Source organism: Molothrus aeneus, chromosome 1 (assembly GCF_037042795.1).
Source record: "Molothrus aeneus isolate 106 chromosome 1, BPBGC_Maene_1.0, whole genome shotgun sequence".
NCBI classification, from domain to species: domain Eukaryota; kingdom Metazoa; phylum Chordata; class Aves; order Passeriformes; family Icteridae; genus Molothrus; species Molothrus aeneus.
Genome location: NC_089646.1, coordinates 92,316,743 through 92,344,635, shown reverse-complemented (window position 1 = coordinate 92,344,635; position 27,893 = coordinate 92,316,743). Strand labels below are relative to the sequence as shown.

The window sequence follows — 27,893 nt, the reverse complement described above, 5'->3', positions numbered from 1 at the left end:
CGCCCCCGGCCGGTGGTTCCCGAAGGGAAACAACCCCGTGGAGGATGGCCCGGGGGCGGCGGAGGGGGTGTGCGTGTGGCGGGCGGAGGGGGTGTGCGTGTGGCGGGCGGGGGCTGGGCCGCGCCCCGCGGCGGAGGGGGAGCCCAGCGCCGGCTCCCGCCCAGCGTCCCGGGGCCGCCGCCGCCGCCCGCGGTCAGCGTCCATCACACGGCTGCCCCATGGTGAGGGGGTGAGGGGCTGAGGGACCGGGGGCGGGCGGGGGCGGAGGGAGCGGGGACCAGCGGGCAGCGGGGCTGGGGCGGCTCCACTTTCGCTTTCGCTCCCCGTGCCAGCGAGGCGAAGGGAAGGAAGGGCCGAGCCGGGGCCTGGCGGGCGCACGGTGAGCCGTGGGTTGGGCCCTGCCGACGGGGCCGGTGGGAGCCGCAGCGCGGAGCGAGCGCCGGGCTCGCCCGCGACTCCCGGGGCCGGGCCCTCGGCCAGGCCGCGGCGGCCGCCGCTGCCCCCGGCCCGACCCGACCCGACCCGGGGCCGGTGGCAGAGCGGCGGGGGCTCGTCCTGCTCCCGGCCCGGCGGAAGGGCTGAGGGTGCCCAGCCAGAGGTGCCCCCGGCAGCGGCCGGGCCCGAGGTTCCCCCGCGGTCGGGTTGTGGGGTGTTGATCGGGACAGAACGTGTAACACCAGCTTGGGTTGTCTTGTTTACTTATTTACTTATTCTTCGCAATGTGACAAATTGTTAAGCCTGGCATTGCCCAGGCTTTTAAAACTGTAAGTCAGGAAAAAAAGTAGTTTAGTCTGCTTGAAGCCTTTATGTAAGACTTGAAGCCTGTCTTTATTTTTTATGCTTCTACTTTTTTCACACTCACCTTGCTTTTCCAGGGCATGGTACAGGCAGGGTAGGTCTCCAGAACCTGTTGGTCTTAAGCTGCACCAGGGGAGGTTTAGGTTGGACATCAAGAAGAATTTCTTCACAAAGGTTAATTGTATATTGGAGTGGGCTGTTCAGGAAGGTGGTGGAGTCAGTCCCTGGAGATATTTGAGGAAAGACTGGCTGTGCACTCAGTGCCATGGTCTAGTTGACATGGCGGTGTTGATAGGTTGGAGTTGATAATCCCAAAGGTCTTTTCCAACCTGATTGTATGGTTCTGGGGTGAGACCAGAGATGTAGTTCTGTTAATACTGAGAATTCAGTATTAGGGCTCTGATTGCAGGTTGAGCTGTTGTGGTTTCTCATGGCAGGCATCAGCCCATCGCAGACTTGCTCCACTGGTTCAGCTTTGTGCAGAAGGTGTTCACGTGTTAGTCATTAGGTGTTTTCTGCCCTTCTGCAGCTGGCTTAAACATACAAATCCAGGACAAAATGCCTGTTGTCTGCTCTGATTTCTCAAAATGCAGTCATGTGCCCTTGCCTTGCCTGGATCAAGTTTGTGTTGCCAGGCGATACACTAGAGCAAAGATCTACTGGGAGCCACAGCCTGACATGTACAGCTGCTGATTCTGGGTGTTCTGTGGGAGATCCCACAGGTGTGTGCCTGTTTATCTCACTAAGCAGTTTCATATTACTTTGTGAACATGCTGGGGCTGGTGACTGTGCCTTATTTCAGCATAACAAAGTTATTTTCTTTTGATTCATTTTAGAGACAAAAAGTAAAAGATGTAATTTAGTCCCTAAGTGCAGTTTGTCTGTAGCCTACCAGAGGAGTGTGTTCCTCACTAGCTACAGGCCTTGGCCAAGTGGGCAATCGTGTCACTGCAATTGCGGGGCCAGTACCACTCTAGGAAATGTTTCAGGTCATTCTGAAAGGGAGAAAGCTGTTGTACGTCCTTGTATTCTAGTTTATTTTATTTACAGGGCAAAACTTTTTGGCCTTTCAACCCTTATCAACAAGGAATTTATGCTGGAGGTACTTTTTCTAGTGGCAATGGTTGTCTAAAGTGTTGTGAGTGAATTAAAATCAAATCAGTGAATTACATTGTGTTTCCCTGGGCAAGCAGAACTCCTGAGGTTTGTTGTCTGTTGTCGTACTGGGTTTCAGGGGAGAACACTACGCAGTTTAACCAAAGTTCATGAGTGTTAACAAACAAAAGTTCATGAGTATTAACATTTGAGGTGTGTTAGAGCATTTTCTGAAATTCATAACAAGTATGCTACCATACCTGGGAAGAATTTTACTTCTTGTTGACTGCAACTATGTGGCTTGTGCTGCTACAGCCTGCTTTGGATATGTCTTTTTTTATTTACCTAGTTGACTGAAAGTTATTCTGCATCTCAGTCTTGATCACTTCTGGGTTAGTGTTATTTCAGTCACTGATACTCAGATCCAAGGACAGAGGCAACTCGCCTTCCTAAGAAGCTGAAGCTGAGTGCAGTGTTTTCACTTGCCTGAGGAGAGTGGTTCATAGGCCAGACACGGCTGCTACTCAGAGGGATCCTGACAGGATGGAGATATGGGCAGACAGAAACCTCAAAAATTCCAGCGGAGGCAATAAGAAAGCCATGCACCTAGAACAGGTTGGGAAGACTTGATGGAGAGCAGCCTTACAGGAAAGGACCCTGGTGTTGTGGTGGTTAGAGGGCTGGAGCACATGGCATTCTAGGAGAAACAGAGATGGGTTTGTTCAGCCTTAAGAGGAGGTGAAGGAAGGGGAGATCTTGCTGTTGTGGGTAGGAGCTGTAGAGCCAGGCTGCTCTTGGAGGTGCATGACATTGGGAGCAGTGGGCACAAGCTGGTTTAGCTGCATGGAAGGTCCTCATGGTTGTGGTTTTGGTTTGGTTGGTTTGTTTGCTTGTCTTTAGCCTGGACAATAGTCAAACACTGAAGGAAGGGCTCTAGTGAGTGTGGAGTGTCCATCCATGGAGGTGTTAGAACTTTACTGGACAAAGGTCTGTGCAATGACATCTGATTCAGCTTGTACTGGATGGCATGTGAAAATCCTTGCCAACCTAAACTGTCCTGTTACTCTGTGATTGCTGAAAGAACAGGCGTTATTGCTTCAGAAATTAGTTGTTAAAGTCATGCTTAGGAGAACACAAGTCATGTAAAGTATGGAAGATTTCCTTGAAATTGCATCAGCAACAAGCAGAAATGCATCACGTCTATTTTATTTATTTAATGTTAATATGATATGAACGTTTAAAAAAGTAAGATGTTGCATTGATAATTTATGGCTTAGAATTTTTGTTGCAGAAGCTACTATACTATTTGAGAGAAAATTAATCAGGAGACCTGATGAGAATGTAAGGAGTTTTTATATTTCTTTCTTAGTTTTTCGAACTTGCTGCCCAGTGAATTTTAGGCAGCAGTATCTTTAAGAGTAGACACGGTCATGGAAGTTACTTTACTGTCAGGAAATTCTTAATGAGAAGAAAATGACTAGCCAGAGCTCTGCATGCAGCCAAGTCTTCAAAATTCAGAATTCAGATCATCAACCCAAGGCACATGGCCATTGTTTACATCAACTCTGCTTTCATTGTGCTCCAGATTGTAAGTCATCTAAACTATCAGTTTTGACTCTCATCAATCTCCAGATGTCATGAAAGGTTAAGGACAAAGTTGTGGTGAATTTAACTTCATCTCTGCTGTATTTCTTCTAAGACAGAATGGGCTGTGTGTTTCTGGGAGTTCATGTTGTGTTACACATTCGAAGAATTTGCATCAACACTTCTTCAAGATGATTCCGTATTAAGGAAAAGCATGATACAGCTATTAAATATCTTTAGGGAACCGATTTTTAATTAATTCTAGCTCATAAACTCATGGATTAGTGTATAAGCTGCCAGGAAATTAAATGTCTGTTTGAGGAGGAAGTACTGCAGTTTGGAGTATGATGCTTCTTATCTTTTGGACATTATAAAAAAAAAAATCAGTTCTACACACAGAATAGAGTTCAACTGTGATCTGTGAGTGCCTCTTTCAAAAGTTAGGGACTGTAGTGACCAAAGTATAATAGAATGTATTTTTTATCAGCTTGCATTTAAACTGCTGTTTTTGGAATGGTGAAAAGAGTGAATCAATGCAAAAGGTATAAAGTTCTTTTTGCAACCTGAAAAGTGTGAGGTCACCCATCCACTGCATGTTTATTTGAAGGTTATTATTAAATGCCTTGGGTTAGAAGGGGATTTGTAAGGCTACTTGATAGTGTGTCTTTATAATTTGAAGTGGGTATGATTTAGCAATGACTGCAAAGTCAGTTGATGAAATAATTTCCTTTTGAGGTTCTGGAAAAAGAAAAGATGTGTCATTGAAACCTTAAAGATTGACTTCCCCTAACTTGGTCTACTCTCAGTAAGCATTCAGCTTTCCACAATTTTCAATTTCTTTGTTGATTGGGATAGATCAAAGGAGGAGAGTCTCCTGTTAGCATTCTGTTCTTCTGAAAAATGCAGCGTTGTTTTATTTTTAACTATCTTCCTCCCTATACCAGAAGTGCTTTCCCTTTCTTGCTGGAAGATGCTTCCCACTTGGCTGCTTTGAGTTTGGAGCAGGTTTGTAGGTGTGCTCCCTGCAGCCTGCACAAGAGGGCTGGGGCTGAACACTGAGCAGTTCAAAGACCCAGTGCCATCAGCTGGAGTCTGCCCCCATGTTCTCTCTGCCTGCAGGAATCACAGCTCTCACAAAAACACCAACACCCTCCCTCTGCGTTTTCACACGCTAGACAGATGTGAGAAAAGTGATGTCTAATTTCACTGTTGATAATATGTGTGGCTGTGGAAAAACAGGAATGTTTTCTAACCTGTTAGTTCTGCCGTGCCTCACCTATACCAGGAGGAATATGCTGGATTAATTAGTTTAAATCGATTTAGTTACTGAAAGAGGAAAATTGGGAAAGCTTTCTGATATGGTAGCTGAGGTACTTCAGGTACTTCCATATAACCAAGTTAGCACATGTCTTTTTACTGACACTTGTGACAAAACTTTCTCATACGTGTCTTCTTTCCCCTTGTGTGCATGCAGCATGATGGAATTCCTTTATGTTACGCCTATGCTCTGTGGATAAATGCTATTACATACAATACTACACACCTCTTTTAGAGAAGTGAAACACAAAAATTATGTTTTACACTATGCAGGGAACAGAATTCAGGCTGCTTATGTGCCTTCTGGTCCTGCAAATATTTCAGTAGCCTATTTATACCCCTTGTTAGGTGATGCCTTAGTCATTGTCAGCAGGGAACATATGCAATTTGGGGTGCAAATCTTCATTCAGGAGCTCTTAACATTTCCAGGAAATGGAATTCCAAAATTAATTATATTCTGGTGTGTTTTCAGGACATGTTTTACAAATTTTAGGATGATTCTGAATGAGAATTGGCAATATGTGAATTCTGATCAATCAAAGCATCTAATTGGAAGGTTTTTTCCGAACCTTTTTATGTATCATTATGCTGTAAAACATTTGCCTCTGCGTTAATTACTTAGCTGCTTTTTTCTTCTTGTTAGTGTTAGGTTTTATGAAAAATTATCCCCAAAGCCTGCAAATAAGTAGAGACAATACATTTAAATACAAACATCCAGATATTAATACTTCTTAGTTGTAGGTTTGGGGGATATGTGATCATCAGAAAGACAGATTTATCTTAATTTCTTTAAAAAGTGATTCAGGTTTAACTTTCTTGTTTAATTTTTTTTTTGTTTTTGGGGTTTTTACCTTGGTGAAGGTATATTGGACAACTGTTGACTTGAAAGCTGCTTTTAGGATGTCTGAAGATGAAGAAAAGGTTAAACTCCGCCGAATCGAACCTGCAATTCAGAAATTCATTAAAGTGGCAATTCCAACAGATTTGGAAAGGTTAAGAAAACACCAAATAAATATTGAGAAGGTTAGTGTTCACATTTTACTAATGTAGTTCTTTTTGCAGTATAGAAGCAGTCTCACTGAAAGATAATGTAGAGTTTTTGATGAGAAGTTGATGACAAAATGCTTTGATTCAAATTTGGCTAAAGATGAAAGTTCTATATTTGTAATTGTGTGCACAAAGGCCTTTACATTTGTAGTAAACACTGATGTTAGCAGTAGTTTGGTTGAAATACTTGTATGATAATTCATATATTATATCTTTTACATGAATTTTAGCCATAATGAATGTGTTAAAGTACTTTTGTGAGCTGTCATGATGATTTTCTCTTCAATAGTTTTTGTAAAATTAACTTTCAGCCATGCAAACCAAACATCCCTAGAGGTAAAAGGATAATTTTATAGAATCTGATTCTGTTTATTTTACAGGCTACTTTTAAGCAAAAATCACTAATTATGTCCAATTGCTTAGAGCAGCAACATTATTTACTTATGATGAAGCCAATATCTCTAACCTCATTTCATGAATATTGATTTAAACCTTAGGTTCCAGAGATAGTCCAAACAATTAATCTCCTAAATCACTGTTTGAAGAAACTATAAAATCAATATATAATGAAATTTGACCTTGAATACACCTTTCCAGAGGAAGTGGCTACCATAAATTCATCATCATTTCTTCTCAACTATATGAGAGTCCAACTTTCTGTTGACCATTTTGGAAGACTTAAAAGCTATAGCCTTTAAGAAATAAGGTCTCTGTAATTCTTCTTTCTTTCCATGTTTTCCCTATGAAAATTCTTGTTTTCTATAGTACATTTTATAGATTAGATGGCCTTTCACTCCAAGAGGGAATAAAATGCATGTGTATCCAAAAGAGGTACAGATGTCTGTAAGTTAGATAACAGCAATTGACTTGGTAGTACATTGGTACTACACTTCCTGTACTTGGTAGTACAAGAAGGTGGAGATTTTGTTTGGCTTACTGCCCTAGACTTTGTTGGTGATATGCAACAATCCTTTCAAAAAAAAAAAAAAAAGTGCTGTAATACACTTTTTCTCTCTTGCTTTCAAGAGAGAAAAATTTCATTTCATTGTTTCAATTTCATTTCTTGTACCCGTTTTAAAGGATGTTGCGTGAAACACTTTTTACCTTTGGCTGGGGACCATTGTTGTGGTGGGAATATAGGTCAAGGTGACCAAAATGAGAAATGAGGGTATCTGAATCTTCCTGCAGTCTTATTCAAGTGTGGATGTTGGTGTAAGACATTTATTGAAGAGCTTTTAGCAGGAGATAGTATGACAAACTTTTGAGTTCTCTCCGTGTGCTCTGGATACTTTCAAGGAGAGGTGAAAGGGATCCAAAGCAGAAGCATGAAAGTTCCTTTCTAAAGAGGGCTCTCAAGAGAATATTCATAGAGCAAAAGTGATTAAGTGTCTGAGAGTAACCTAATGTTTTATATTTTTATTTTATAGTTTATATTTTATTTTTATAGTTGTGGAATACAAACTATTTGGCTATAGCACAATTATGATTAAATTTCACAGTAATATGGAACTATAGGGTGATTTGAGTTGGAAGAGAAGCTTTAAAGATCATCTAGTCCAACCCCCTGCCATGGGGTGGGAACATATTTCATTACATTAGGTTGCTCAAAGCCCCATCCAACTTAGGCTTCCAGGCCTGGGGCATTCACAAGTTCTCTGGGCAATCTGTTCTAGTTCCTCACCACCCCCATCAGAAAAAAATTTCTTATGTCTATTCTCAGCTTACCCTCTAAACATTTAAAAGCATTGCCCCTTATGCAGTCACTACAGGCCTTAGTAAAACGTCTTTGTCTTTCTCCTAAGCCCTCTTTCTTTATGGAAAGGCTGCAATAGGGTCTCTCAAAAGCCTTCTCTTTTCCAAGCTGAACAATCCCAACTTTCTCAGTCTTTCTTCACAGGAGACCTGTTCCAGCCCTTGGACCATTTTTGTGGCCCTCTCTGGACCTGACATAAGAGGTTAGGATTCCATAGATGTTTTTAATTCCTGGACCTCTCTTAGTTTTACACATATTTGTTCAGGATAAGATCATAGAATGTTAGAGGGTTGGAATGGACCTTAGAGATCATCTAGTCCCAGCCGCACTGCCGTGGGCAGGAGCACCTTCCACTAGACCCAAGGCCTTACTCAAACTGGCTTTGAACATTGCCAGGGATGGGGGGGGGGTGCATCCATGACCTCCCTTGGCAACCTGTGTCTCACCACCTTCAGAGTAAAAAATTCCTTCCTAATCTCTAACCTAAATTTCCCCTCTTGCAACTTGTACCCATTGCTCCTTGTCCTATCACTACAGCTCCTGGTGAAGTTTCCTTCTCTGGCTTTCTGGTAGGCCCCCTTCAGATACTGGAGGGTTGCAGCGAGGTGTCCACGCAACCGTCTCTTCTCCAGGCTGAACAGCCCCAGTTTCCACAATAAATAGTGTCAATACCATCTCTTCTCAAGCTTTACTATCCTTGAGGCCCCCAGGGTGAACACTGTCCAGGAGTGTGGCCTACTTTGTGTTGCATGACAAAGAGAAGTCAACAAGGAGGAATTCTCTGACCACGTGAATGTCAGTGCGTTAAGTCATTGGATTCTTTGGACTCGTCAATAGCATATTCTGAATTTTGAGGCAAAGTAATAAAACAATATATTAAGCCGATGAATGTGCTGAACATCTCTAGAAGAAATTATGAAGAGCAGTAAAGGTTTCCTGAGGAATTTTTCTTAACTGGATAACAGGATTTTTTTATTATTAGTTGTTTGGACAATGTATTATAGTCAGCTGAAATGAAATAGGTGGTTTTTCCCTAGAACCTCAGAAATTCCTGTTCCAGTACTCTTTGAGGGGTGACTAAATTGGAAGAGCTACTGTTGATACAGGGCTTTCTGTCCATTTTATTTTAAAGAACACTGGCAGTAATTTTAATGGCAGAGCAATTTATTCAGAGGTTATCATTATTCAGTTTCCTGGAAGAATGACGTTAATCTGATTTTGTTGAACTCTAAACCTTTTACCTTCCATAGCCCTACGAAATCCTAACATGAAAGAACTTTTTGCTCTGAAAATAAGTGGTAACTTTAGATTTCTCCTTGTATTTCAGGAAGCTGAGTAACTTGTGATCCTTATTGCTGTGGCATCTAAAATGATGAAAATAATTATGGAAAGATAGAGACTACAGATAAAGTTTTTTATTGGTAACAAAGGTTATTAAGAAATTGAAGAATTAAACTTTACATAAAAATACCTTAGAAAGCATGGTAAATATTTTGCCTTGTTATCTAAATAATTAAATAAATATTCTAATATTATCCAATGTTGTAAATACATTCTTTGATAGTTTCAGTACACATTCCAGGAGTCACAGCTTCTACTTCTATTACTTTATTACTCTTTTTCATGCTGAAGTCTCTGTATCATTTGTGTCAACTGCCTGTAGCAGGCACTGATTTGTTTGATTGATGAAAAGCTTGATATGTAATAATATGCAGTTTTTTTGCCAAACTTGCTCTCTGCTAATGTAATGGTTAGTCTGGTCTCTGTCCCATGGGAAGTACTGTATGGATAGTTTCCCACTAAAATTAGTGGAGCCTCATGGAGGTGCCAGATCTGGCCTTGAAGGTTCTTGTAGCTGTATTTGTAACTATGTAGAAATGTTCAGTGTAAATGTAGACAGCAGCATTGTGTAATGAATGCCATTTTCTCTGTCAATAGTATCAGATACCTCATTGTCCTGTATGACCAATACTGTTTATCCACTATTCCACTCCTTTCTCCTTCTTCTGCCATTTGTTCTACTGCCCACCAAGTGATTTCTGCCACAGCAGTGTCCAGAAGCAATATCACTTGGATGTTAAAAACTGATACTGAAACCCTGGTTGTCTGTAATTCACTAAAATACATTGTACAAAATTTTTCACAAAATACATTGCTATTTACCTCTCTAATTTTGCAGTGGAACTGTTTATGACTCAACTTTCAGTTTTGGAAAATTAAAGTGATAATTTACCAAAGGTGGCTTTTTTCCTGCATAGCCAGTTGATAAAAATAGCAACTCTAAGGAGTCCTTTTCCTCTGTTTTAGTATCAGAGATGCAGGCTTTGGGACAGACTGCATGAAGAGCACATCAACGCAGGACGAACGGTTCAGGTAAGGATATGAAAGTGGCTGTGCTGCTGATGGGGTTGAATTACAGACATAGTTCTGGTCACCTCAGGGATGGACCTTCAGAGAGACATACACTTGACAGGTGGGTTTGACAAGCAAGCACTCAGTTTTGTTTTGCTTCATTTAAAAGTTAGGGATTTCCTAATTGTGTCCTATGAGGCAAGTGCGGCCAGAAATGTTTCCATATTCTTGAAAAAGCAAAAGTTTGGAGACTGTGATCTTTTGCAAACTTTCCTCTAACATTATTAAATTAGAAGACAGCTCTTGCAATAAGGGATACTGCAACTTTCAAAGCATGATTTCAGACATAGAGAACATCTGGACTACTAGTTAGATGTGCACATCTGTTGTTAGGTACATGATATCATCAAGGAGGAAATACCAGCACATTTGTCAGCATGGGCATCATCTCAGTGACTTCACTCATGGTCATCCACAACTCAGCAAACAGGGAACCATACACTGTTTCTAAAAATATATAATGTCTTGATGAAAATGATGTAGAACCTCAGCCAAACATCAGCTAAATAGCACACAGGCAAAGTAGACTGTCAGTATAGAAGAACACAAGGACCACATCTGCAGCACAAAGTTTGCTGAGGCAGATGTAGCATCTGGTGTCTGTAACAGGTGCATGCCAGTGTTCTGGGGACAGATGTGTGTTGGCCAGGAGAGGTACCTTGTGTTGGATTCACAGGTGTGGTTCAGAGGAGGGACCTGTCTTTGCTACTGTAAATGACCTACACTGCACATGGACGGGCAGGATTTGCCAACACACGTGGTGTAGTCTTAAACCATTGCTCACAATTCTAACACTGTGAATTCCCATGTTTCTTTCAGTGTCTTAATGACTCTTGTGGGAAATTAGAACAAACTAAAAATGAAAAAAAAAAAAACCACCACCAAAACCAGCTCACCTCAGAAAGAAGAACTTAATCCTGACTGAACAACAGAATTAGATAGTAGGCAGAGCTAGAGTTACATGTCATTTTTGAAGAATAGTGAGCTCTTTCTTTAGTGTAGGTGATATGATGTGACACATAAAATCCAGTTAATATTCCTGCTCATTGGAGGTTTGAGTGTATTTTGATTTTTCACCGAGTACTTTTGAAATTTTAATACAAGTTTATTCTTCATATTCAAAGAAGCTTCCAAAGGTGGAAGTTCTGTTAAAACAGTGGCATTTTAACAGGTGTGGTGTAGTAAGCATATATTTGCTTATGTCTGTTCTCTAATCTGTTTTCATATCTGAGTTGTGGGAAAGGCTTCTCTTGTAACTTTAAATTACCAGTATCATTTATTTAGCAAGACAAAAATCTATCAATAATTACAGAAAAAATAATTGTGTTGAAGATGTTATTTTTAGATATTTTAAGTGGTTTAATAAGAAAACTGCTTATATTTCTCTAGAAACGTCTGTATTTGTCTTGAATCTAAAGCTTGCTGTTTTTACTTACACTCAAAGTAAATTTTCTTAGGTTTTATTTAATGCTTATTGCTTCTAGCTCTGGATACAGATCTAGATGCATTAAAGTGGTTCACATTCTGATACCCAGAGAGCAGAATAAGTATCTGGGTCCATGCAAGAAGAGCAGACTGGCTCTTTGTTTTAATTAAATAGTTAGGAGTCTGGAGTACTTGATAATAAATTATATGACATGTAGAATGTGTTTGCCGTAAGCTGTTTAAATGTTTACTGATGGACTTGTGATCTGTTTGTTTGCAAAGAAATCAGATTAATTATTGTGATACCAAATGTTCTCTGCAGCACACACTTTGCTCTCAAAATTAGATGTTGTAAAAATACATTAGGAATCCCTAAGTCAATATTGACCCAAGGCATCCGCCACAGGTTTTAGACAAATATATGCACAGCCATTCTACATTTAATCCATGTGCACATAATTACCCATTTTTCTGAATTTTCAGTTTACCCAGAATAATTACTTCTGTTGTAATTTTGATGATGGTCAAAATTATAATAGAAGTATAGATGAGTGCAAATCTGTTGCTCTGCTTTCAAGTGACTGGATGACATTAAAAACTTCTATAAAGGAAGGTGAAGAAAACAGATAAATCTTGTACTCTTTCACATGAAGAGACCCTTTCAAAAATATTGAGAAAATAGCTCTTGTTTATCATGTATTAGTTTTTCTGAACATGCTCTAGTATATTTTCATTTTTAGGGACCGTCCATGGACTTATAATGTTAGAGCCTGAATGAATTTGCAGTTTTCTAGGCTTTGTCTGCATACATGCTGACTGTACCACACAATTAGTTAATTACTGCAAGGTTTAAGCTAATTTCAATGAAATGGCAGTATTTTGTTGTAACATCTAAGGACTGCCCTGATCATTTTGGTGGTGAGAGGAAGGGAAATGGCGCAGGTGCTATAAAGGACATAAGATATTAAACTAAAAAAAAAAGGAAAAAATGCAGTGGATGAACAGTCTGGCTTTAGTCTATGTTCAGCCCACAAAAAGAGACTCTGTTCTGCAAAACATATTTAGGCTGACATAGTCTCTCCACGTATTACTCTAACCTGGAAAACTGCTTGAAAAATGTTAATCTATTTTTTCTTTATGGTTTCTAGTTCAGCTGAAAATGGTTTACAAGTTAAAGGTGGTTTCTGATCAGCTCTTTTTTGCATAAATCTTCAAAGCTCAGGTTGTTGGCTCAAGGTGTTGTATGGCTCAGGTCTTCTGTAACATTTCTAAAATGATCCTCAGGTACCTCTCTGGCATACTGTGTAGATGTGCTGTGAGGGCATGAGGAGTAGTGTAGAAAACTTTATTTCTGCAGGAGATTCTTTGTGGTTTCAGTGAAGGATCATGTAAAATCAGGTCATTATTGCAGCCTGTGGCCATCTGCAGGGTAAAGATATCCTTAAACTCAGTTCCTTTGACCTGAGCCAAGAATTTTTTAAGACTTGAGGCACACGGAGTAGAAGTGAACTAACTGATTGTGTGGTAGTGGTCCAGAAAAGCCAGATAACTTAGTGAGATATATAAACAGGAGAGCAGTCAGTGTGGTCTCTCCTACAGTCTCTTCAGTCAGCAGTAATAGGATTCCAGGTAGAATAGTCTGTTCAGTTTGGGCACCACACTTCCAAGGAAGGCATGAAGTGAATAGGGAGAGACCACTGAATGCAGTCAGAAATTGAGAGAACAGGACTTCTGGTAAAGATCAAGAAATCACTTATTTTGCCCAAAGAGTGTCCAAGAGCATCCTGCTGTCTGTCTGCAAATGTAGAGGATGGTTGCAAAGAGGACAAGGCTTGTCCTTCCCTATTTTGCACAGAGAGGATTAGAAGTACCTGGTTTAAGCTGAGGCCAGAGAGATTTCTATTAGACATAAGGAAATGCTATAGTATACTGAATTCTGGCACTGAGGTATGAAGAAGCTTGTAGCTCTTCATGCAGAAGTCCTTTTAAGATCAGATTAGATAAACAACTGACAGAAATAATGTAGGGACAGTGGATCATGCATTGAAGGGATAACTTCCCAAGGTTTTCACCAGTTCTCTTTTCCTACAGTTTTTGTGAGAAAGCCATTTGAAACAGAGATTCTTGTTTGATTTTGGAAGTTAATGGACCAAAATTGCAATTGTTATAAAGAAAAATTATGTGTCTTTTGGGTTGAATTTGGAGAGTGCGAAACTCTGAAGTCTCCACAAATGAAAAGAGAATTTTATATTACCTTCCTTGCTAAATAATCTTGGTTTTAAAAGTGCAATCAGTTGAGATGAAAGTGATACACTTTCATGCTCTACCTAGAAATTAAACTCAGAGCCATTAAAATTATTCTGAGAAGAAGTCACAGTCATTTGCATATCCATAACATTTGTGATGTTACACCCTGGTGAGCTCCTGGGATGTGACTCCTCACAGCAGGGCTGAACTTTCCTGCTAGGCTGAATCCATTCACCTTCTGTTTAATTGACAGTAATTGGAACACAAGTCCTCCCTTCAAAACCACAAAGGAAGAGCTACTAAAATTAAATTTTACTACATAGGCTAATATCATCATCTGATTCCTCCATCTTCTTGCTTAGAAATATTTCTCTTTGATAGCAAGGTAATAATGAGCAGTGGAAGTGAGGATCTGGTTTAGCCATTCCTTAGGGTATTTCATACCTCTTTAAGCTTCTCTTCAGGATCTGTGCAAACTCCCATCAGCCAGTTGTGTTGTGTTGGTCACTGCACAAACTTGTGATTTGCCCCAGCAGCAGCTGCAATGGTTCAGATCCCAAGTAGAACTACATTTAAACTCAATTTCAACTGCAAAATTCTTCTTTTTCTTTAAAAGAAAAAGAAGCTGCTGTGGAACCATTGTTATCTCACCCCAAACTCACTGTTGTCACTGTTTCACTAGTTTTTGTTTGTTTGACATGCCTTTTTCTTTTGTCTCCATTGTTGCCAAAGGCACGATAATAGAAATAATTTTCTTTACTGAAATAAAACAGCATGATCAACCTCAGTCCCTTGCGTATAGTTCTAGAAATTAGAGGATTGAGTGTTGTGTTTTGATAGTCCCATTTTGTTACTTAAATGAAATTCCAAGGTTCTATAAAACAAGAATTTTGGCACACGGTGCAGTATGAAAGTGGTGACGTTCTCCTTTTCTGGGTACATAGGGGCGCACCATGGGGGGAAGATACCAGGAAGCACGAGGTGGACTGAGATGAGGAATGGATTAGGAAAGTTACTGGCTACCATGTTTCTAATTCAGCTCAGTGTCTTCCACAGTTGGGGTTTTTTTGTCTCTCTTTCTTTTAATCATCAATCAGTGGTTTTACCTGAGGTTAGTCTTGAATAATGCAGCCTAATTTGGCTAATAGTACTCTTAATTTAAGCATACAGTATAATCTAATCTAATCTTAGTAATTTGCCACATGATTTTAACAAATCAATAGTTCTTTCTTTGGAAGCTTGTGCAACAGGTTGTTGAATAATTTCCTTCCTTCTTCTCTAATTATATTTTCTACTATTTTTTTTATAAATACTAAAAGCAATTAATTCCACTAGTGTATATAAATAAAATTAGTTCCATCTAGATCTTGCTTTTCCAGATTGTCAATTTTACCTCTCTAAGCATTATCTGTACCTGGTTTGTATTCTGGAAGAAAACCTTTCTATTTCTAATCACTCATTGGTGTCAATCCATTCTCTTGCTCTGTTGTGAGAAGAGTATTCAAATTAATTGGTAAATAAGTGACAAAGAATAGAATTTATTGTGTCACTGTAAAGTAATGCAGATAATATATTTTTATTTATCTTTTTTTTTAATAATTAGATAAAAACTCTGTCCTAAAACAGTAAGTGGTGTAATTTAAACTGTAAATTTTGTCCTTTCATTTGTAGGAAAAGAAAATTTGTGTGTATTTTTAAAGCCCAGGCAATTAAAAGCCCCTTTATTTTTAATGCAGAAATAATTTATCTCATGTGAAAGGCCTGTACACATACTCTTGCTAGTTGTGAACAGTTTATATCTCCTCAGAAGTCTTGAAACTAAAGAAGTATTTACATGTTTTATTAAATTTGATATTCCAATCAAACAAGTGTATTTGTTGTTCATCTGAAAAAAAAAAAAGGCAAAAAGTAATCCTTCTCCTTTGTCCCTGAAGTTGTCTTCACAAAATGAAAGTTTTGGGGTAGTTGGGGGTTATGAATGACTGTATCCTGAGGTCCTGTGATCACCATAGTCACTTCTTATTATAAAAAAAGCAAATTTTGAGAAGCACTCACTTACTTTATTCAGATATTATTGCAACTTGTGTAAATATTTTGGCAAAGACCTAAATTGACCAGAGGAACAGAAATAACTTGAGCAATTACACAATGAATTAATTAGTTAAATACTTTAATTGAAACCCAAAATAAAACAAACTGACTTGGAGAAGTAGATAAAGTACAAAAACAACAACCAGAAAAATTCAAAATAGTGGTGGTGATGGCTTCAAAAATGTTTCTCCCTTGATTATAAAGATAATAGGTGCTTCCCAGGCACTGAAGGCATCTGGTGTTTTCACACAGTCAGCTACAAAATAACTCTTAATGCTCTTGCAGCAGCTCCGTGCCAACATGCGAGAGATGGAGAAGTTGTGTTTGCGAGTCCGGCAGGAAGACATCCCAGTTCTGCAGAGAATGATAAATCCCATTAAAGAGGAAGCTTCAGTTGCCATTAAGGACTTCCTGCAGCTGCATTCTGAATCTGCAGAAGAACTTAAAAGGCAACTCAAAGGACAGGAGGATGCTTCTTTAACCAGATCTGCAACTCTAGGAGAAGGTAGTAGAATTTAATTTCTGTATTTATTGTATCTCTGTCATTGTATCCTGTATGCAATTTCTCTGACCAGATACAAATGAAGCAAACAAATAAGATAAATGAAGTAAACAAATAAGATTTCAGTTGAAGAGTACTGTTAATGAAGAAGTAGATTTCTTTCCCTACACCACACTTTTGCCATGCCCTGTGACTGAATTTTGATAAGCAGAAAATGCTTGAATATGTTAAAAAATTAAATATCTATGGCCGTCTGTGACAAAGGTCCTGTACCCTTGGATCTTGAAATAGTGGACTTTTCATAGGAAGCAGAATACTTTCATTTATGTTTCATGGTAGCTTGGCTTCTTTTGTCCCCCCTGAAAATCACTTGATCTTGTGCAAGTAATCATTTTGGCCATTTTCATTGAATTAGTGAAGAAATACCAGGAAGATTTTTATATGACAGACGATGTAATACAGCATTGATGAAATATATGGAAAAAGAGAAGCAAGTTCCTAGGTAAGGAAGAACATCTCTTCCTTTAACATTTTAACTTGCTAACTGACAAGAAAGGAGTATAAATCCATTTAAATAAAAGATTTTGAAAACACACTGTGACATGCTAGAAATCAGATATGTTTGCTGGTCTTCCCTCCTTTCTGTATAAAATGTCTTTTGGTCTTTGTTCTACCATTCTGTCTTCAGGAGAACTCTCTGTTATGCCCTGGTGCTGGACAGTGCTCTCTCCTGATGATCTGTGAGAAGGTTGGTTCCATCAGGATTAAACCCTTCCCATATCTGTAATTAGATTGCTACAGTAGCAGTATTACTTAAAATGATCTGAGCATTTCATGTGTCCTAAAATTGAAAGAGCATTCTCAGGCAGTAGCACTGTAGAAGAACCTTCTGTCAGATTTGATTTCATGACCATTCTTGTTGCTGCATGCAGAACTACAAGAACTCTTTTCAAGTGTGATTAACAAGCCAGTGAGCCTCGTGGTTGAGCAGGGAGAAAAGGAGAATTGACAACCGGGCTTGCTTTCAAAAATGTCATGTGCAGTAGTATCAGAAAACCTTGTGAACATGAAGATAAATCAGACACAGTCTGAACCCCTTGGGTTAGAAGGGGCCCTTGAACCATCATCTAGATCCAAGCTTCCTGCCATGGACAGGGACATCTCCAACAGACCAGGCTGCTCAGATCCAACCTGGCCTTGAACTCTTCCAGGGATGGGGGCATCCACAGCTTCTCTGGGCAGCCTGTGCCAGTGCCTCACCACCCCCATTGTAAAAAACTTCTCTTTTACAAGGCCAGCAGAACAGACTGAATTGGCTTCTGACATAAAAATCTTGACCTCTTCAACACCTTCAACATGTTGTAGTTAGTTGTTCAGTAGTTTGTTCTAATATCTTTGTAGATTTCAAAGTCTCTTGCAGTCCTCTGGGACCACCTTATTCAAGTTCCCAAAAATATGCTTGACATTTCAAAGGCTATTTCTTAAAAATGCTCTAGAGTGAATTTCATCAAGCCTTCAGACCCCAAATAGGCCTAGCTCATCCAAATATTTTTAACCTGTTCTCTTCATGTTTCAGCCTCTCTCTTTCTTTCTTATTTAAATTAATTGTATCAAACACCTGCTTAAAGCCACCTTTTTATCTGGCAATGCACTTCCACATCCCTGGTCTTCCTCTAACTTCAAAAACATTCACAGGAACTTCCTTGCTACCATTTATGCCTCTTGGTAGTTGCAATATATTTATGTCCTGGTCTTCCTGATATTAACTTTCCATGCTTCTATGTTAACTTGTACTCATATTGTATGTCAAATTCTTGACATCCAGGGCATTGAAGAGCTCTTGCTTAAGCCATAAACTACTTCCTCTGCATCAGGACAATTTAAAGTCCTCTTCAGCACAGCCTGTTTTTAGTGTCTGACAGCACTTCTGCAGTCCTTTATCTTTTAGGAACTTCTACGTAATTTCTATTAATAGTTTTACCCAATTTGTTGACATCCTTTTTGTGGAGAGCTCATTGTTTTTGATATTCAGTGATTCCCTTCATATATATTGGCCATTACTTTCAGTCTCTTTGTGTGCTCTTCTCTGTTATGATCAGAACTAAATTTAAGATACCTCTTCTGTTGGTGACTTTCTGCAGTTGTTCTCAGTTCATTCCAATATTTCATTGGAAAGGCTTTCTTCTGGCTTACTGCTTCTGTTTTTTACACAATTACATAGGTAGCAAATGGGAACTAGGGTTTAATTTCAAAGTACAAGACTGTTTCTGAAATCTGAAATACCTTTGAACTACAGAGGATATTGAGAATAACAGCACTTCAGAAGGACAAATAAATTTATTAGAATGATGAAGATGAGAAGAACAGAAAAAATATTACAGGAATGACAGGCATCTGCAAATCTGCTCAGGAATGTGGAAATAATTCACCCCATTTAAAGTAAAACAGACAGGCAGACAACTAAATACAATTGAATAGTTTTTTTTTCAAGTTTGCCAGCCTGTGCAAGCAGCCTTGTTGAATTGCTAACCCAGACACAGTGTATTGCTTATTCTTTTGTGCTTAGAGGCTGCAGTCCTGAAAGCAAATCTTGGCTGTTGATCTTAATCAAAGGAAGTTCAATACGTGCCTGTTCTTTGTAGCATGTTGCTTCCCATCTGCTAGAGAAGGAAGGAGTTTACAAATTCAAATCTCCCATTTAGAAGGCATGTCAGTGATATGATACAGTCCCTTCCCCCATTCACCATCCTCAACTGAGGGCCAATAGAAATGGAATTTAATTGCATATTAAACAAATATTAACAAAAGGTGAGACTCCACTCTTAAAATTACTAAAATCTTTTAGGCAACATATTGGATCTTCCAGAGCATTAGATTTTTATCGCGAGTGTAATGAGGTGTAAGGCTCCTCTGTGAAATCTGCAGAGGTGTTTTGTATTATTGTATTTCTGTGGAGATGCTGTATAAATGAGCTGGTAGAGTCACTTCCATTCTCAATTCTATTAAAATTGGTTAGACTTGATAAAAAGTGAAGTAGTGAATATAAATTTCTTGCTCATACTTTCAGCCCAAATGTGACCACCTCTTACCCTTCCTGTTCTTTACCCTAAAGTGAATAAAGAATTTTCATGCGGAATTTTTTCACTGATTTTTAGTTACTACAAAATAATAACATCTAAACCTACTTACGGTTTTAATTGCTTTGGAATGCGTGTCATGCAAAACCTTGATTTTACAACACTTTCAAGGATATGCTTTTCTAGAGTAGGTCAGCATAGACTGTTAGGAACAGACCCCAGAGCAAGGTCTTGGGAGGAGGTAGCTTTGCTTAGTGAGATTTTTATTTTGCTTTTGAATTATGAATACTTTAATTATAACCAACTTAGCATGCATGTGGTTGATTAGGGAAGAGTACACCTTTCTGGGCAGAAAAAACTTTATTTTGAAATAGGATTGTGTAGGATTGAAATGAAATAAGACCCTCAGAACCTGTGATAAATGTCAGAGTATGTGGCAGAACAGTTTTCTCAAAAAATGCACACATTTTGATATATAATTAATTATATTGAAGGGGAAAGGAATATTTTAGAACTGAGTATACAACCTTAATTAATCTGAGGTTATTAATCAAAAATATGTTCAGGAAGAACAGGTGATGATTGTAGAACATGAAGTGCCTTCCGTGTCTGGATTCTTAAAGGAAAAGGGGCAGAAATAATTAAAAAGAAAAACAAGCCCAAGTCAAGCCCCAAAATTGCTTAGTGCATTCTTGTTACTCTGCTCACTTAGTAATTATGTGTAAATATCAACTTCATTCATGTTAGACTTCTACTGAACTGAGAGTAGGAAGATTGGGTCCTTCATCTATTTTGAGATATTGGGATAAAAATGTTGAGAAATGGACAAATGTTATGAAAATGTATCATTTTTATTTTATCTTAAATTAATTCCATGAATAAGCATGCACTGATTTTTTTAAGAATATGATTATATTTATTTGTTTTCCATTGGACATATCTGTTGTTGTAACAGTTATATAATATTATTATCGTACCTTGGCACAATCGTTGGATCTAAAGATTTTAATACAATATTTACACTTTAGTATTGTTAGATGTATCTAACCAGCCTTTCACTTTCTCTTGGGACTGCCTTCCCAAGAAAGGTAACACCAGTGTCCTGCTGAAGGAGCGATCTCCCTTCAGAAATTGAAGTTGTTTGAATTGAGATGATCTTTGCACTGTGTTTACATGTACACCTTCTCCAGTCTGCCTTCCAGACCCCCAAGCTCTTCCTCAGTCCTTGTATTGACAAGCCAAACTTGTTTGTTATTTTTCTTTATTGCCATTCAATTTGTTGTCCACAATTACAGGCATGTCCATGACCTCTGCAGTGACTCTGGAGTGGGCTCTGACTGGAGAAGGGCTGTGTGAGCCTGTCCATGTATCTGCTCTTCCCAGTGCCACTCAGTGTCTGTCATTCCCCGTTTTTACCACCATACTTTGTCCAAATGCCTTCTGCATTCAGCCCAGGTGATTTAGGGAAGAACATACTTGGGAATATCTCGTGTACAGCACTGAGCTGCAAATGTCTGCCATCCTCACAGTACCATTTACTCAAATGGGTTTCACTGCTTTTGCTTTGAAAGCTTTTTCCTCCAGCATCTTTTAGTTCTCAATGGCTGGAAATCAAACCAGTAGCATGATAATCAATCATAAAATGAGTAACTGTCTGTTCAGTTTTGGAAGCACAGTGTTTTTATGTGTTGTACGTAAATGAAAAGTTTTTGTCCCAAGCCCAGTTTTCTCAGCCTGGTCGATACAAAATGAATTAAATGACCTTGAATTCAGGAGTATAATTTAGTATCATTTCAGGACTGGTTGTGAAAATGTGCTGATAGAAATGAATCTATTTCTTTGTCAATAACATCCTTTTAAGAAACTGTGTAGTGCTGTAAGGCATCTCCCTATATGATCATTTTTGGGGCTGTTGCTTGGCTTGAATTAGTTTAAGTATTAGGTTACCCTTGAGAAACTTCAGGAACAAGAAATTCTGCACACCACCTGCATCCTGGTTCAGTGCATTTATTTATAAACATTATGTTTCTCATTCAGAAACTTTATATAACACAGAAGTGAAGGATGGCTCCCAAAGTTTGATCCAGATCTACTCCCGCCTTCCGGAAATACCTCAGGAAGAAAATGCAGCTGAGTCCTGGGAAAGTTTAGAAGGGGTATGTTGGAACTCCCTCCCTGCCATGGTGGTGCTCTTCATTTTAGCAACTGTCACAGAATAACTTTTTTTTTTTTATTTGCAGGACTTGGTTGAGCTCAGCCAGTTGGTGACTGAGTTTTCCCTCTTGGTCTGTGTAAGTATTAATTCTGCATTCTGTCCTACAGAGTCTCCTACCAAAACAGGGTGCATGGGTAACTCCCAGGTAGGGTTGGGTGGGGACTAAAACGCTGAGGATGTATCTCTCCTGTGATTCAGGCTCTGCCAACCTGACACTTTGAGGAGGTAGCAGCACTCTTTCAGCACTTATGCTGGGAGTTGCTCCCAAATTCTTGTCAGTGGAGCAGCTGGTGATGTTCCTGCCAGTGCACATGGCCACGAGCTGATCCTCAGCAGAAGCTCTGCTGTGTTGATTGCAGACTTCTACCCAGGTCCTATTAGTTTTTATAATTTCTAATTGTAATGGTGGTGACAGCTCTTACTGCACAGGGTGTGTGTTTGTCAGGTATCTTTTCTCACTTAATCAGGAGTGCTAGAAAAATCCTCACTGTTACCATGCCTTTTCTCTGTTCTCACTGCATTGCCAAAATGTCGGTTCCCAATGTTAGTTCTTCCTGTGCCATAGGGAATTTAAATGCACAGTTCTCATCTCCTAGGAGAGTTCTTAATCTCCTTGCTATTTGGTTATTAGGGATAAATAACCTAGCTTTTATCTTTTCTGCTGAATATGTGCTGCTTCATCTATACAAAAATACCCAAGTAAGTACCATTAGACTGGAGAGGAACTGCAAAAATGTTCATTCAGTATTCTAAAGGTAAAAGGAAGAGGTCCTGTTCCCAGGGCTTACTGGATTTCCCACTTAACCATCATTAGATATAATAGCAAGCATTTAAGGTGGGTGGACTGCATTGTAGATGAATACCAGAGCTGTGTATTCAGCAGTTTCTGACTTAGAAAGAGGCAAAAAGTTCAGAATGCCTTTTATTTTAAGCTGAACATCAGCCATCTCATTATTTTGTGACATAAAACAGCCTGCGTAGATTAGAATAAGAACAAACTAACCCACAAACCCCTTTATCTTCTGCTCCAGTGTTCCCTGGGAGAGACTGCAGGGGAACCTCACTGACTGCATTTGGAGAAAGGATGGAATGTTTTTGTAAAATCAAACAGTAAAATACAGAGCAACATCAAGTGTATTTTCTGTGCTGTCACTATTTCTGAAGTCATTGTTCTATAATGTCGTAATTAAATCTTAGATTTTTTGATGCAGCTTTGTATATTGAAATTAGTACTGATCTTATAAATGCCCTTTATAGAATTTTTTTTTGAACGTGAGACTCAGCAGGAAACAAAACAGGCTACTTTGGATTATTTTTCCTTTTGGACTGTGAATTCCTCTATCTATAGGAAAGATTTAGAAACCATTTTGCGTTGTTTTCTCTAACTGCAGCAAGACATTGTTTAATATCCACCCCATATTATTACTTAATAGTTTAGATTTTTTTGAAGTTAGTCTGTAGCTTCAGCAGAGTTTAGCAGATGCTAATCATGGAGCACCACTAAGGCTGCCGGGTGCAGATGAAAGCTGCTGTGGGGCCCTGATTACAGGCATTAAAATGGTGTGTATTGGCTCACTGCTGCTTCCCAGCAGGTTCCCTCACTCATAATTCCTTTGCATCTAGTCCCAGCAGGAGAAGATTGACAGGATTGAAGAACATGTCAACAGTGCTGCTGCGAATGTTGAAGAGGGAACCAAAAACTTGGGGAAGGTAGGGATCTGCTCCTGCTGGTGAATCAATGGTGCTCTGCCTCCCAGCCACCCTCTGTATTAACCCCATTGATCTGCCGTCTTTAATGCTGAGGGAACCAGCAATTAAGGAAATAAAGAAGAAATGACCCACAGGTAGCAGGGAAAAAAAAAATCAATCTCTCTTGTAATTTTCTATCACATACAGGCTGCTAGGAAATACAATTATTTAATTTGGGGGGGCCTTTGAAACACTATTCTGATGGTTACTTTGTTTTACCTGCAAAGACAAGTGCAGTCAGTGACTGGCTCACAAGAATCATGTAAACATTAAACAAGAGGCTGATCATAACCTGTCATTGCCATCCTGTTCCATGTCAGTTGCTAAATAAACCCCAAAGCTGCAGTCAGACCCATCACTGAAAAATCTGAGCATTTCCTCAGTTTATGATTTGATGTAAGGGTGGTGACCAGGTAACACCCAGTGTACACAGCAGCTAGAACCACATGAAAGGACTTGGTTCACAACTGCATACACAAGACAGGATTTTGAATTGGTTTTAGCATGTTCTGTCATACTTTTTCTAAATACTAATTTGTAAAGTTTATTTATCACTGAGCATTCATGTCATTGCCAAGAGCAGTGAGGGGAAAATGCACATCACCACAGGCAAGTATTCTGACTATTTTTTTTTTTCCTTTACAGGCTGCAAAATACAAGCTGGCAGCTCTGCCTGTGGCAGGTGCAGTCATTGGTGGAGTGGTGGGGGGTCCTATTGGTCTCCTTGCAGGCTTCAAAGTAGCAGGAATTGCAGCTGCACTTGGTGGTGGGATTTTGGGCTTCACAGGTGGAAAATTGATACAAAGAAAAAAACAAAAAATGATAGAGCAGGTCTCTTCCAGCTGTCCAGAGCTTTCTCACCAAAGTGCCAAAAAATCCAGCTGAAGTATAGATTCATTATGGCCAGGAATAACAGTGTAGTAGCTGAGCTAATGACAGACTTGCAGCCTTGTGCTTTATATACAAGGCTGAGTTGTGTGAATTTTGATGACAGTTCTGCTCCTTGGGAGGGCTGAAAAAGTCGTGTCAGAATTTCTCTTTTCAGACACGGTGACATCAGTCCTTTGAAAATTATATGGATAACTTTTAATTACATAATTCTTAGGTAAGCTATATTCACAGCTATAATAGTGGGTGACAGGTGCTTCATGCCAAATTTGCACAAAGTGTCTTGCAGACAATGCAAAGAGATACTTGGAAAATCCTAGTGCTTTCCCATAAATGCCATGAGAAGCTGGAGCTTTTATTGTAGTGCTCCAAAGAAAAGGAAATAAATGCCATCATTCTTTCACACTTATCGTATTTTAAATTTACCTTAATTTATGTGGATTCACAAATTCTTCCTGTTATTCCCCAGGATATGACCGACTATGCCTGTTTAATAATACACAGGGAAGCATGTGCTGTTGTAAGAAAAGGTGAGAATGTTGAGTGAGCAAAGTGAAAAAAGTTATGTATATATCACATCAGCACTGGAAGCAGCTTCTCCCCTTTTCAGGCAAGGCAGTTGATTTGTAAACTCCCCACCTGGCTTAAAGTGTAGTTGTGAATTGAACAGTCTAAGCAGCAACCCTGCAGCACTGCTACTGGAGGGTAGTAATTTTCCATAGCTGTTGAGCTCCTTGGCTTGTCCTGAGAACACTCTACAGGATGAAGGGCCAAGCTCTGGCATTCTGGACCTGAAGCCTCACACATGGAAGCAGCACTTATTGCAGGATGTTGCCTTTGCTTCTCCTGGAGCCCAGAGCGCCCTAGTGGGAGAGCTGAACAGCTTCCCTGGAGGGCAGTGCTGCAGCCAGGCCCACTCCTTCCACAGGCTGCTGTCCCTCAGGCCAGCAGAGAAGCAGTGAGGGAGGTCCCTTCACACCAGCAGTGCCAGCTGGCAACCCCAGAGGTGGGGACAGGGTTGAAAATATCAACCTGATAGAGCTTATGGCATAAACCAGCCTTGTTTGGGCAGCTGCACTCTTGCATTGCTCTCCAGTGCCAAAACTTCTGCTTCCACCCACACTGCAGTGTAGCTGCTCAGCCTCTTCAAGATTTTGGGACATGCTGTGAAGCCTGTATGCGATGAGATGCTGGCAGTGCTTTTGCTTGCTTTTTATAGTGGACACCTGTTATCTTACTCTCCCTAAGAAGCCTTTTGCTTCTGGAGCTTCGATTGTTAAATGCAAAAGTGTTAATGTGTTATTATTGTCATATAATTGTACAATCATCACATAATTTACTGTTTTGAACATGGTCCTACCTCCACCCTTTCAGGACACTTCCCACACTACTGCTGCTACTGTTTGGGGGAACAGAAATTGAGGTTGGGAAGCCAGTTTTTGAAGTTTTTAGATTGGTCAATTCATCCTGAGCTCTGCTTGAGTTGTTTTCTTAGGTGCACAGTGAAGTCAGTATTGAGATAAGGCTCCCTAGCAGGGAACATGGTCCAGGGCAGTGTACTATAGAAAGAGCTCCCTTTCAATAAGCAGTACTTTGATATCATCACTGGAAATCACTGTCTGCTAATGACAGATGATGGGGTTTTGTGCCTAGAGACATTGTAAGCAACTGTTAGTTACAGCACAAATAACTTCTTCTAAGCAGTGCTTCCTTATTACTTTTAAAATACTGAAATTGCTATCAGCCAGAGCATTATGTCTATTTTAAGTAGGTCTGAGATTCAGGGAAACAATGTGTGCAAGAATAGTTTTCACAAGTAATTGCAGACATTGTCAAAACTGCATGTGTTAAAACCTCGGTGCCTGCACTGGTAAAATCAGCTGGAGTGCAAAACATGACCTGAGTAATTCCGCTCATTTGCTTCTGACAGGCAAAAAGCCCTTTCCTTTCAATGCATCTACTTCAGATGTAAACACAGTTAATGAGCTTGTAACAACTTCATAGTGAGGCTGTTCATTCCTTTGATATTTATTTTCTACATTTAAAGGAAGACACTAAGGAAAAAAGTGTTCTTAATCAGAAAGTGGTTGATTTTTTGTATGATCTTCAAATGTGCTCTCTGCTTTCCTGCTGTATGCTGTGAAACCTCGTGCATTTAAATGACAACAGCCACATCTGCAATGTTGTGGACTCCATCCTCTCCCCCCAAACTGGAATAATGCCAGGACAATCTAAATTCGAAAGACGGAATTCCTGCCCCAGCTTATACAAATTCAGCTTGGTGTGCACTCATTTTATGAAATGTCTACTACAGAAACTATTCTTCCCCCTTGCATCCTTGTGGAAGCAATTTGAAATCATTGTGTACACACTAGATGTGGGAGACTGTTATTTAAGCTATGATATTTTAAAATAGGTGGATTATTTACATATGCAAAGAAACATCAGCATGTGAGTAACCAAACTAGCAATTAAATTGCTAGGCATGTTACTCAGAAGAATTGTAAGATATAAATAATTCTTTCAGATGAAATAAAAGTTTTTGCCTACGAGACTGGTTGGAGCATTTATTGAGAACACCAGGGTTATTTCCTTTCAGCATCTAAAAGATTAATCCCTCCCAAATTTTACATTATTAAAATAATTGCACTACCAAGATACAAGAATCCTGTAATGAGTTCCCAAACACATACTTCAGCTATCGAAATATTTACATTGACTGAAATGAATAGAAGTTCCTAAAATGTCACAGGCATCCAGTAACTCATACACACACAATGGCTCAGAAATGGACTCAAGTTCAGTGGAACACAGTTTGGAATGGTTTTGTTCCCTAAGGGGATAACACTAATATTTTTGACAACTTCTCCTGGAAAAGCTGTGAGAAGTGTTAAAGGGAGTGGGAAGTTGAGCAGCAAATGGTTAAAACCACAGATGCAGATGTTCAGAGTGCAAGGGCTCAATTTGAAACACAACTTGGATTTTGACAAGCACTTTGCTTTCTCAGGTAAAGGCTCAAATGCCCCTCAGCAGAATGGGCAAGCCCAGCTCAGCTTTAGCTGTTCAACATCCTGCCTGCAAAGAGAAAAGGGACTCGAGCACTGCTGCAGCTGGGTCAGTGGTCATCAAGAACTCAGGAGTATCAGGTCCAACTCCAATGAATGCACCAAAATTACTTGAGCATGGAACTGTCATAAAACTCTTACATCTAACCCTCAGCCTAGTGCTGGGGATGCCAAAGCTCTGGCAGAAAGTCCTTACCCTTAAAATCAAACTTGAATTAAGGAAGGGCAGAGGGGGCTCATCTCTTGCACTTCCTAGCTGAAAGCACCAGCCAGTGGACTGCTGGGTGGATGATGATCATCTCTCTTCAGAAAGAGAAGTTTAGGTATTTTCCACCAAACAGCAGTTTTAAATCCCATTCCTCCAAGAATCTCAAGGAAAAATAGGAGCCTCAGAGGAGTAAGGTAAGTACTTGCAGGTATCATGTAAGAATTGCATAACACAGACTTGCAAATAATAAGTGTCAGCCTTAAAACCACACCCTGCTCACATCTTTTGATTTCAGCTGGAAGGCAGTATGACTCAGCTGCCAAAAATGCTTGATTTGTGATGAGATGGAGAATGGGACAGGAGAAGACCTGGCTTTCAAGCATTTTATGTGCACTCCAAAATGCAGATTCACAAAACCAA

At 39.7% G+C, this 27,893-nt stretch overlaps 1 protein-coding gene across 2 annotated transcripts; it reads left to right on the top strand.

Annotated features, from left to right (window-relative positions):
* Positions 1–123: 123 nt before the first annotated feature.
* STX17 (syntaxin 17) lies at positions 124–26,752 on the top strand. Of its 2 annotated transcripts, none has more exons than XM_066560882.1 (8): positions 124–221; positions 5,656–5,817; positions 9,902–9,967; positions 16,058–16,274; positions 21,386–21,504; positions 21,589–21,639; positions 23,187–23,273; positions 23,958–26,752. In XM_066560882.1, exons 1-8 carry the CDS (start codon positions 219–221, stop codon positions 24,195–24,197), a joined length of 945 nt encoding a protein of 314 aa, XP_066416979.1. In that variant the 5' UTR covers positions 124–218; the 3' UTR covers positions 24,198–26,752. The 2 variants fall into 2 exon arrangements, with proteins under 2 accessions (XP_066416979.1, XP_066416970.1); XM_066560873.1 differs by having other exon boundaries at positions 16,055–16,274.
* Positions 26,753–27,893: the final 1,141 nt, after the last annotated feature.